Raw genomic sequence first — 12,849 nt, 5'->3', positions numbered from 1 at the left:
GGAAATAAAATAATGGAAAAATGAGAATTGCTAGGCGCTTTTGACTAATTTGATAGTAGCATATTTAGGTTCTAGCATGAGCAGTACCTTCACTATGGTTTGAAAATGTTATGATGTCTTGTTGAGTAATAACATATTTATTGACGCCTATATCTCGTTTTCTTGGCTTGTGTCACTTTGTGCTTGATGCTTAATATTTTGTGGCTTTGTGAATACTTGTAATTATTTGAGAATATAAATGGAACCATCCTTGGTGAATTATGTGCCATGTGTGGTGAGAAATTATATAGTCCATGTCATTGCATTAGAGTCTAGAACTTGCCCGGTATATGAGTTGAAGCAAAATTTTAGGTTTTGCTTGGTTTGAAAAATGATTTTAGGCTTTCTTTAATTTATTTGAACTTAATGCTTACCACAATAAAAATTATCCCTAGTCAACCCTTTTGAGCCTATAAACTTTTATTTGGCAACCACGTTACAAGCTTATATCCCTTTGTTCTTAATTATCATTGTTTGATCCTTTTACCTTTTAAATCACTTTAATTGTAAAATGAGTGCTAAAAGAAGTAAGGATGAAACTTGGGTGGCTTTTGAGTAGAACCAATGAAAGAAAGAAAGGGGCACTTGTATTGTAAATAATACACCACTAGCAGGAAGGATAGAAAAAAAGTATTGTTGAAAAGAAAAACAAATATGTAGCAAAGGAAAATAAGCATATCTTATCCTTGCTAGTGTGTATGAATTAATATAGTGCTTAAAAAAAGAGAAAATATTTTTTGGGGTGATAATGTTTGTGAAATTGAAGTGGGTTGAAGAATTTGCGCTTAAAGTTTATTATGTCATGTGTTAAAGTACTTGGGAGGATGAACCACTAATCCAAAATATATCTTACCCTTCCCTTAGCCCACGTTTCAACCATAAAAAGTTCTACTTGATTTTAGATCGAGCAAGCCTATATTAGCAGAGGTTTACATAATGGGCAAGCCTATGATACTTTGTGCATGCATGTGACTTGTGTGAGAGTGAGAAATTTCTTTGATTTATCTGAGTCCTTAAAATATATTTGAGCATTTGATTCAAATATGTGGACTCAACTTACTCTCTTGTTCTTGTTGTGAGGGCACATAATTTCGCAAGGGATAGGTGAAGTTATTAGATTTCTCTATGATATAAGTGTTAAAGCCATGAATACATTGTGATATTGAGTCGGTTTGTGAGGTCAAGATTGTTATAAATATGTTGTCTTTTTGTTGAATAAAATTTTGAAGTATAGCATAAAGTAAAGGGTAGTTTGAAGGCATATGCTAAAGTTTAATTGTTGCTATCAACCATAGTCATAGGTATGGTGTGCTTCAGATATGCTAAAAGAGAATAAAAGTGCTATAGGAATTGGTAGTTGACTCGAGGACGAGCAACATTTAAGTGTGGGGTGGTAATGTTAGGCAAAAAGATTATACTTTTAGCACATTACTCGCCCTATATTTTATTGGTTTAGTGAGTTATTGTGCGACAATTGCGCTAAATTGTGTTGTTTTATGAGTAGGAACATCGAAATGAATCATCGAATGAAAGTTGCACAAAACGTGGACAAAAAATGCAAGAAAAGAGCCAAAAACATCAAGTACCCAAACCGTGCTACAAACCAGGCTTTGCGAGGTCTATAGCTAGGTTGACTGTTCTATAGACCAGGCTTCGCGAGGTCTATAGCCTGGTCGACTGCGCTATAGACCAGGTTTCGCGAGGTCTATAGCTAGGTCAACCGCGCTACAGACCAGGCTTCGCAAGGTCTATATCACGATAATTAAAAGTCGCGGGTTAAAAGACTCAAACCCGAATTTGGACCGGAGGATTGACATAGATACTCCTCAAATGAGTTATTCTAGGGTTGGACACGATTTTGGAGAAGAAAAAGCCTGCCAAGCACATGAGGAGCCATTTTTAGGGTAGATTCAACCAAAGGGGGTGTTTTTGGAGATGAGATTTCAACCTAAGGAGGCAAAAACATACCAGGAGCAAGGCAGAGATTTCTTTTATGAGTTTATCACTTCGTTCTTCCTATTTTCATTATTGATTATGAATTCTAGTATTGTAGTGTTGCATACTATTATGAATAGCTAATTTGTTATCTAGAGTTTTGATAGAACCTTTTGTAGGATGAATTCTTGTTATGTTTTTATATAATTGAGACTTTAATTTTTCTTTACTTGTTCAACTATATTTTCATATATTGTGTATATTGCTCGAGAGAGAGTACACATTTAGGTAGTTGTTGAACAACACCACTCCAAACATAGTTGAGAGATCGATACAAAGGGTTTAAAGGTGGGATTAGAGATAACGAAACCTTGGTGCGATCGTAGTGAGCAGTGAATTAGTGCCAGCTAGCGTAGTTCGAGTGAATACGTCTAGTAAATTATGGTAGTTGCTCGAGAGAGAGAGCTACGACACCCAAAGTACTCACGATCGGTAGAAAATACTTGGCGAAATTATAGAAGGCGTAGCGGAAAGGATTCTGACAATGAGGGAAATTATAACTCTAGACCTCCTTAGGCTTGTCTCCAATTTCATCCTTGTTAGTTGATAATTTTACTGCTTTATTATATTTGTTAGTTAAATAAAAATCAAATATTTATAACTAGAAAATTGTTTGGACTTGTGTTTCTTAGCAATATTGAACAACTGTAGCTAAGCCTTAGTTCTCTGTGGGATTCGATTCCGGACTTATAAATCGAATTATATTTGCAACGACCGTTTAGTCCTTTTTATAAGGCATAGTTGGACGTGATCGCACAACTCACATGCTTTTTATGAAGTCCCAAAAAATGAAACAAATAGTAATAGAACACATTCGCTAATAACATCAAAGAATGAAAGAATTCTAAGTAATAACATAAAAACTGAAAATAGTAGTAAAATTTAATTAGTTAGTTACTGATGCCTATCAAAACTTAAATTTTAGCTACAAGTTGAAAAGAAAGGAGCGGAAACTCCACATACTCAATGGACTTCCTGTCAAACTAAACTTTTAAAGGCTAAGATTTGCTTGCCATTTCAAGACCCATTTTTGTAGTACTTTAAGATCAAAGAGAAATTCCTTTGGAGTTGGAGTTGGACTGCCGTGAACTTCGACACGGAAAGCATAAATGCGTAACCCAATAAGATTCCATTTTGAAACTTACAAGTTGAATTTGGATGTCCTCGATCTCTCATATTCTCAATAATTCTTTATTTCATCTTTGTTGAATTTCTTATTCTAATTATGAGTGAAAGCCACTAAGCATGATCGCATGCATCACATACGCATTGCAAACAGTAAATCTTACCTTTGATGTCTCCTTCGATTATTCAGGGAAGTTTGCCCCAAAAAACAAGTACCCAAGTATGACATCAAGACAAATCTTCAAAAAACAGAGAAAAGAGGGGTGGATGAGGGGATATAAGCGAATAGAGAGAGGAGAAAGAAAAAAAAAAAGAAAATGTTGCCGGCATCCAAAGTTTCAGGTCATGTAAGTTCCACTATTCCAGAAACAAATTGTTGTTTGCTTTAAAATACTAGTAACACCGGGGTGTTCAAAAAAACCCGAAAAATCGAGCCAAACCGAAAACCGAACTAAATCGATCAAAAAAATCGATACTTTTTAGGTTTGGTTTGATTTTGGTTTTGAATTTTAAAAATCGATCAAATTTGGTTTGGTTTTGGTTTTAATCAAAAAATAATCGAAAAAATCAAACCAAACCGACTATAAAAGTAGCTATTTAAATTTATTATTACACCTATAGCTATTTAAATTTATTATTACACATATATATATATATGTATATTTTTATATAAAGTTTCTAAAATTTTATGGTACATATTAGTCATTTGTATTTTTAGTCTAGTTCTTTACTATTATAATAATCTAGTTCTTTGGTAGTGTATGCCTCATATTTAAGAAAAAAATCGATAAATAACCGAAAAAATCAAATCGATAAAAAACCAACTCAATTGATTTGGTTTGGTTCTAATATTTAAAAAACTGACTTACTTAATTTGATTTTTTTTTAGGGAAAAATCGACCCAACCGAAACAACTTAAAACAAAGCGACTCCTGAAATGTTCGACTCCTGAAATGTTAAGCAAATCTTAGCCTTTTAAAGTTTAGTCTGACACGTGGCAATGTCCTACCATTCCAGTGAGAAATACTGGACGGATGGATACTGGAGGGGATCTCGACCCAATAAAACTAGCTAATATAACAGTTGCTTAAAATAAAGGCTTTTTCATTTATATTGTGAATATAACAAGAATGATAATCAGAACAAGATACGATACGATATGCTAAATTGTACGTAAAATATTTAAGATGAAAAATCAGAAGAGATAACAAGTATTCAAGTTAATCAATTTTATGAAAAGAAAAAGGAAAGAATGTCAGATTTATAATCTAAAAGGTCAACTCAAGTATTATCTCTTAAATTCATCCGTCAATGACGGCAGCGTGAAAATAGAGGAGATTAATATTCAACTCTTATGTTTAAAAAAAATTAGAATTTTTATACAAATAATCGATCAAATTTATAATACATAGATTATTTATCGAATATAATACATATATATTACACAATAAACTGTACATATATTACATATAGATAGATTATTTTATGTGTAAACTAATGATTGAACGATTATTTAGGTCAATTCTTCAAATAAAAACTCCTTGTTTTCACACATTTAGAACGAGAAATGACTTCTCCCTTAATAAATATGTGGGACCAAAAGAAGCCCACACAAATGGGTCGTTGTATTTCTCTGACTACGTGTTTTATTTGACGAAAATAGTCGTCAAACAATGTCAAAAGTGCCTCTAGACCTTCGTGCTATTGCTCTTCTACCAGTTTCGCACTGATGCATATCTTATGCATTTAATTAGACATTGATACTTCTTAGTTTATTATTTTAGAATTTTTTTTTATCAAACTTGCTGAAGTACCTGAGTTCGTAAAACCTTTGACACATCGCCATACCAGCTTTCACACGTTTTCCTACCAAAGAAAAACGCCAAATAATTTTCCCATACCAAATAAATAAGAGTTTAATTTACACAATCAAATTATTTGTAAGATAATTATCGGTAAAATTTATGATATAACTTAATAAAAACGATATCTAACCTGCTACTACATATTAAAAGACATCAATAGTATAAATATTCTAAACACAGTTAGTATATATAACTTAAAATCTAAAAGATAAACTAACAATATTGTTTTGAACGTAGCCCATGTCAAAAAGATCATTCCTTTGACCATGAAATGACTGTTTCTTTTTGACTAGCTAACGGAAAGAATTGAATTTGGTATTTTTCTTAAATGAAGAAATAGACATTCAGAAAATATTACTCTACATGTTTCATTTTATATGTTAATGTTTGATTAAGTACAAAATTTTATATTTTTATTGTGAATGCGGCTATACATACATACATACATATATATATATATATATATATATATATATATATATATATATATATATATATACACACTAAAATATCTTAAAATTTTGTGCTCATAAACCTTTCATGTCATTATTAAGAGATTGCCATTAATGAAAATATATAAAAAATATTAGAATTTAAGAATTTTCAAATATAAAAACATGTCTTTCCTTTTTCAATATGTTAAAAGAGGAAAAAATATCATATAAATTGAAATCTAGGAATTATAATTAATTTAGGAATAGGAACTAATTAAGAAGTTTTTGTCAAACTAGCTAGTAATTGATAAGTAACCAATCCCTTCTGTATAAGCATCATATATAAATGTTTTATAGACGGATAAGGGATGCTTTTATCCATGTTTATTTTTTTTTCATTTTAAAACTTACTATTTATTATTATTACTTAAGTATTTTTAAATAAAATTATAACCTTTTTTAAAGCTGTTTCGGAGCAGCAAAAGGGGGAAACTACTTTGAAAGTTCTAAACTTTCTCGATATGTTTCTTATTCAAAGTAGAGAAAAGGGGGTTGAAGATAGAGAGGCTGCTGTTTATTTAATAAAGAAATAAAAGACTATCTGTTCTCCTGATCCTTTTTCTTCGTGTGAAACTGAACTTTCCCTTTTCTATACAGAAGAAGCTATCTAGAAAAGTTTCTATCCTTGGACCGATATGAAGAATTTTCTAATATTGCAAGTTAAATATTTATATATATCATCTTCACCTTCAAAAAACAAGAAGCTTGGCTATCTCCTTGAGTTGTGTATAGACGAAACTACTTAGTGCCAGCAGAAGAAGAAGCCAGACATAGAGTTTTTGCTTCTCAGGTGACAATTCTTTCTTAGATTTTTTTTTTTGTGTGTGTGTGTGTGTGTATCTTTTTTTGTTTTTCTTGTTTTGTTGTCTCTTCTTATTTATAGGATTCTGATTAACCATTTTCAAAGATTACTTGGATATCAAACTTACTCTAAAATGGTTGAAAATTTCGGTTAACATGTAGCTCGTACGTGAAGATAATGACTTAAAAACTCCAGATATCCTTCTCCTTTATGAATAAGTCTGAAAATATTTTTTCTTACCTGAATAGGAGTTTAGATTCTAAATTCCTTTTTGGTTTTTTGATAACTCCCTCTTTCCCCTCTCCCTTCCTATCTCTTCTTAGCTAGCTTTCAAAATTTTATCATAGTGTGTATGTATACGTGAAAGAGATTTGTACTTGAGTCTAATATTTGCAATGTTTCATTTATGTGTTATTATTTTTTTATATATGTTTAAAAAAAAGAATTGTTTTTATATTTGAAAACTTTTAATTTTTTATTGTATTCTTAATAGCATACTTTATTAGCTACTGATACATGGGCGGAGCTAGCCCATGAGCTACGGGTTCGGCTGAACCCAGTAGCTTTTGTCCAAACTCTCTGTTTATCTTACGAAATTTAACAGTAACTTAAAATGATTAGAATTTCAAATCCATAACATTCAAATTCTGGCTCCGTCTCTGTACATATCGAGTATAAACTCGGCTACATAAATTAATACAGAGAGATTATTTGGTTGTCTATTTGCGTTGGGCGTGGGGTGGGATGGGATTGAGTGGACAGTGGGGGTAGGTTGGTGTACTAGTATCTGTCCTAGGTGGAAGAAATAGAAGAAATATCCATATTTGGTTTTCCAATTGTAGCTTATTCTAATAGTGGAATTGTTATAATATATTTTTTGTATTAAGAGCGATCATATCATTATTATTCTTATATAAGAAATACTTTCCATCTTTAGAAACCCAGTTTAGTAATTAATTCTCACAAGTGACGTGCTCCATCTCTTCTTCTTTTTTCCTCCTCTCTTTTTGTTTGCCTGACTGTGTTTCTTGAAGTAAATTATTCAGAAAATTCTCTTTCGAGTAAAAGTCAAATTAATTAGTCTTTGTCGCAATAAATGGTTAATTGGCAGTTGACAGGTTAGAAGTTAGAAGATGAAATGGATGCAAAGGAGGAAAGTGGGGTTATCCCTGCTACTGGTTGTTATCCTCATTTCCTTCAACTTAAGTAGTCTTGATGGACAAATAATTAAACCAGGTGAGAAGTGAGAACCATTAATTTCTCTCGTTTTTCTTCTTGTAACATCCCTTCTTTGTTTATTTTTTAAAAAGAATCATATATTTTTAATTTTAAAAATCTTTTTTTTTTTAAAAATGTGTCGAATCAAACTAGTCGTATAAATTGAAAGGAAAGAGAAGATGATAGTAGATTGGGGCTACAGTCTACCTTGATTGCTACAAAAAAGAAAAAAAAGATGAAGTTAGGTTAGGTTTTCATCAATTTTGAACTTGCTCCTTCCTTTCCATATTTGATACTTTGCAATTATTAATGATATATCAATTTGGTTAGTTTATAAGATTTAAATTAAAAAAAAACATTTCTTTTTTCAATTTTCAATAATACAGACATATATTTAAAAGGATTTATGTTATATATACTGATAGTATAATATTACATTATCGATGTAGTTTAACACATTATATCAGATTATTATTATTATTTCGGATTACTTACTAATTTTTATCATACAGATTTATTTGTGATTACTTTATAAATGATCTAATTATGTAAATATTTTTAAAGTGTATAAAACATAATTTTTTTTTGAAATTATTAAAACTCAGTGACAGTGATTTTTTTACATATAATTAAACATTTTGTGACCTATGAAACAAATAACGTAGTTGAGAAAGAAAGACCTACAATAACATTTTAATCGCGCGATACTGAGATGTAAATAAATATTCAAAACCTTAGCCTACTTTTCCGATTGGGGTATATTATCATTTATCATCATAAAATTAGGAATACGAGAGTTTGGAAATATTTAACGGCGCTATTGCAAACCTTACATATCAATTAAACGTTGTTCATTTTTGCAAATTATGTCCTAGCTAGCTGAAAGTGTATTAATCATTCCTGTCTTTTATATATTTTTATTTTATTTTCTTCTCATTTTTTGTGCAAAAATGATTTTTTTAATTTTTCAGAAAAAGAATTGGTTGAAATAGAGAATGAGTCAGGATCCATGCAGCAATCAGATGATACTGTGAGGATTGATCCTTTGGACAATTTCAAGAAATATAGAGGAGGATATGACATTACGGAGAAACATTATTGGAGTGTAAGTTAGCAAAATTTTACGCTCTGATAAAATCGAATAGGAATATTATTTTCTAAACTTGTGGTCATTTCACTTATAAGTATTAATTATTAGTACATCATTTTTATTCTTATGTGAATAAAGTTAAATTTCGAGATATTAGCTACGAAACATAGAAGATTGGATCACGTAGGAAACAAATTTATTTCAAGAAACTAAATTTTAATATTTGGTGCAGTCAACCATCTTTACAGGTATATATGGCTATGCCATTGCTGTGGTGTGGCTCTTGTTCGGCTTAGGATATGGACTATGTCTTGTTGCTTCAACTTTTTGCTGCAAAAGAAAGAACAGAAAGCTCAAAAAGAGATCAACTTGTCATAATGAGCACTATTATCTCTGGCTTATTCTCTCAGCTATTTTCTTGACAATTTTAGCCATGTAAGTTACTTCACAATTTTCTTTGCATCAAGGGCTTAAAATGTGTGTATAGAAGGGTACGGTCCCTCAACATTATCTACTATAACAGTAAAGTCACAAACTAATTTTTGTCATACTAAAATGATTTGCAATTTACCTACTATAACAGTAAAGTTACTAAATTTTACCAACTATAACAACATCCATCAAAGCGACTTTATAATTATAGTGGTGTTACGTTACTTCTATGGCGGGTGAAGTTAATTAAAGAGTTATTTTAATATGATAAAAAATAACTTATGATTTTACTATTACAGTGGGTAAAGTTGAGTTAATTTATGTGAGACAATTTAGATTTGGAGAATTAATTCAATTAGAATTTTCACATTTATATATTTGAAAACTATCTAAGAATTACTATAAGTCACAATAATTAACAATTCAAAATATTTAAACTCGAAATCCGAATGGTACTAGAGAGAGAGTAATAAGAAAAAGTCATTCTCCAAAGGATGGTTGAAAGGTTCAAGCAACTGAAACAGCTTTTACAATTTTCACAGAACAGCAACAGGCCTTGTTCTAGGAGGGAATGCAAAGTTTCATTCAAGAGCTGATACAGTAGTGGACATAATCATAGATACAGCAGATGGGGCATCAGAGACCATTTACACTACAACTGAAGCCATGAAAGAGATGAATAATGGCTTACAAGGGACTGATTTAGGTAAAGAGGCTGCTGACTTCTTGGTACCTACCTCTAAAACTCTTAACAGACAGGCTGATGATATACATAGGGAAGCCAGAAAAAATAGGCGATTAATCGAAAAACTTCTCAAGATAGTGTAAGTCTCTCTCCTTTGTTTAATCATTCAGTATATATTCGGAATTTACTGTTCAAATAATCCGGATCCCCGCACAGGTACATAGTGACTACAGTGGTTATTTCTCTAAACTTGGTTGCTGTAATTGCCCTATCAGGTAATAAACTCTTATCTAGTTTGATCTTTTTATATTTTTGCATTGCTCAACTACACTGACTAACGGTCTGATCTTTTTAATTGCAGTATTTGGGATACTCAAATTTAGAAGAACCCTTAACTTGTAAGTATGTTATGTCAAAAACTAAAAGACACTATTACAAAAAAACTTCTGACACATTCTTCTGATTGAATGCAGGCTCATTACATTGTGTTGGGTCTTTACAACTCTCTGTTGGTTTCTTTTTGGCATTTATTACTTTTTAGACAAGTATGAAAACTATTCTCAACCAATTGTTAGCTGATATATATATTTATTTCATTACCAAACTGTATTTACTTTGGATTCTAATTAATTATAGAAAATGACTTTTGCAGCTTTGCTGGAGATACATGCACTGCACTAGAAAATTTCCAGTCAGATCCCAACAACAGCAGTTTGAGCTCAATTCTTCCCTGTGATGAATTGGTTTCAGCTGAATCAGTCCTTTATGATGTCAGTGAAGGGGTACATCGAATAGTTAACGAGGTAAACTTGAAAATTCATACTCCGATCCATTATATTATTTATGGGTTTTAATCCGATTTGTCTCACTTCATCACCAAAAGTCAACACTTTTAACATTTTATTTATCAAAAAAGGGTTAATGTTCCTTCAACGAATGGCACCAAGCAAAATGAATGAAATTTGACAAATACTTACCCACTCCCTTCCTGGGCAGAGTTACATTGGCAAAATTAAGAAGGTCTAATTAAATTCAAAATATAATAGATCAGATCATGCTCAGCGCATATATATATATATATATAAAAAAATTTCAATGCCCTTGACATAAAGAAAGCTTCCATTGTCGTAGCAAAGGTGGCTGCAAATTTGCTTTAATTTGCACGCATGGTTTAATCACAATTATTACGATTTCTGGCTCCTTCACTGGCTAAGTGCCCTTGGATCTACCTGGCTACATCCTTGCTTCTCTCTTTTAAGTTATTGCAACCTTTCAATGACATTGGAACGCGCGAGGGCAGAAAGGCAATTATATATATTTGGAGGAAAGAATCAAAACCTATAACTTAAGTATTAAATTTCTTTTACATAATATTCTTGATTTCGCTATCAAATGTGGACTAAAGCTGGAATTAGGCCATGACTGAACACTTACTTACCAAGGCCTAGCTAATTCTTCAGTTTTCCTATTTGGTAACTCGATTTTATGTTGTATGAGTCAATAAAGATTCCATCGTAGTTATCAATATTGTTGGATAACTGCAGGTGAACCAAAGGTTATCTACAGATTATGGAAATCTTGCACAAATCTGCAATCCTTTCTCCGGTCCACCAGAATACAACTACCAGCCACGAAACTGTTCATCTACTACGATTCGTGTGGGGGATCTCCCTGGGGTAAGTACAAAAAGGCCAATGATTTTACGTATAATTGCTGAACTTTATCCACTGCTATAACAATTAAATCACAAAATTATTTCGTGTCACACTAAAGTAATTGAACTTTACCTACTATAGCAATAATATTGTTACTAAACTTTACTAAAACAAACCTACCCATTAAGGTGAATTTACTATTATAGTGGATAAAAGTTTGTAATTTTAATGTTATATCGGGTAAAGTATAATTTAACATGACAAAAAAATCATTTTATGACTCTACTATTATACATAGTAGATAAGGTCAGTTACATTAATGTGACAAAATAGTTTTGTGACTCTAGGAATAGAGTTCAGTGATTATACAAGACATTGGCATCGTGAGTTAGTTCTCCATTACCTTTGATCTGACCTTTTCTTTGATGAAGTTCTTAAGGATGTTGACATGCACTGATCCAAATTGCAAGGGAGGAGTGATGGTTTCCCCTAGAGCTTTCAACAATGTGGAGGCATACACAATTGCTCTCCAGAAAATCCTCGACGTCTACCCTGGAATGGAGAACCTAACTCAGTGTGACACAGTATTTAATGCATTCGGCGATATCATTGACAAACATTGCAAACCATTGAAGAAAAGCGCGCATTTGGTATGGGGAGGACTTGTTTTCCTCTCAGTTGTAATGGTAGCATTAGTCCTCGTGTGGTCTTTCGAAGCAAGACATGAAGGGAATCATCACAACTTAGATACTTCTGTCAAGCCTCAATCTGCAGCAGCAGATATGCTGGAATTAAGCACAGCAAAAGAAGCCAACACTGGCTCAAATTCTGCTTCAGTCATGTAAATAATAATAGCTAATTAGATATTACTTCATTGTATTGCATAGATAGAAACGATCATAGGCGTTTAGAAGAATTATGAGAGATCAAATAATGCTCTGGAGAAGAAGCAAGCTTCGACGCTCTCCCAGACAACAACTGAGACATCATGGTTAAAGAGCATCCAACGCAAAGCGGCCTTTCATTCTTTTATTTTAGGGTACATCTCCCTGCACCCTCAGCTCAGGGGACTAGAAAATGCCTTTCCTTTTTTTTCCTATGGAGGAAAATGTAGTAGAGTTATAGGACCAGATTTATTTTAGTTTTGCTTATTGTTTTCCAGAATTAGCCCGAATAGGAAATTCTTGCTTCTTCTGAAAGTTAAAGAAGCCAGCAATGGGGACAAACCCTCAATGGCATGTATGAAATTCATAAAGCTAGAAGAGTATTCATTTTTATTCAATCTTTTCCCACAGCTCAAGGGCATTTTGCTTCTCTATAGACCTGAAATTAAGCATTAATATTAAATCTAGGGAAAAGTATCAGTAACTCCTATTCACATCCATCACAAGAACATTGTCGCATTAATTCCTTCTACCTATTCATAATGCATCTTTTTGTATTTGAGAA

General features: G+C 32.1%; 1 protein-coding gene across 3 annotated transcripts; it reads left to right on the top strand.

Annotated features, from left to right (window-relative positions):
- The first annotated feature begins 6,024 nt into the window (after positions 1 to 6,024).
- Positions 6,025 to 12,682, top strand: LOC107814495 (uncharacterized). Of its 3 annotated transcripts, none has more exons than XM_016639928.2 (11): positions 6,025 to 6,308; positions 7,432 to 7,556; positions 8,510 to 8,643; positions 8,861 to 9,063; positions 9,603 to 9,884; positions 9,962 to 10,020; positions 10,107 to 10,143; positions 10,219 to 10,290; positions 10,398 to 10,548; positions 11,290 to 11,421; positions 11,840 to 11,993. In XM_016639928.2, exons 2-11 carry the CDS (start codon positions 7,454 to 7,456, stop codon positions 11,855 to 11,857), a joined length of 1,191 nt encoding a protein of 396 aa, XP_016495414.2. In that variant the 5' UTR covers positions 6,025 to 6,308; positions 7,432 to 7,453; the 3' UTR covers positions 11,858 to 11,993. The 3 variants fall into 3 exon arrangements, with proteins under 3 accessions (XP_016495414.2, XP_016495412.2, XP_016495410.2); XM_016639926.2 differs by having other exon boundaries at positions 6,035 to 6,308; positions 7,439 to 7,556; positions 11,832 to 12,682; XM_016639924.2 differs by having other exon boundaries at positions 6,036 to 6,308; positions 11,832 to 12,682.
- The last annotated feature ends 167 nt before the right edge of the window (positions 12,683 to 12,849 follow it).

This window comes from Nicotiana tabacum, chromosome 15 (assembly GCF_000715075.1).
Source record: "Nicotiana tabacum cultivar K326 chromosome 15, ASM71507v2, whole genome shotgun sequence".
NCBI lineage: Eukaryota > Viridiplantae > Streptophyta > Magnoliopsida > Solanales > Solanaceae > Nicotiana > Nicotiana tabacum.
This window is presented reverse-complemented; position numbering and strand designations above follow the sequence as displayed.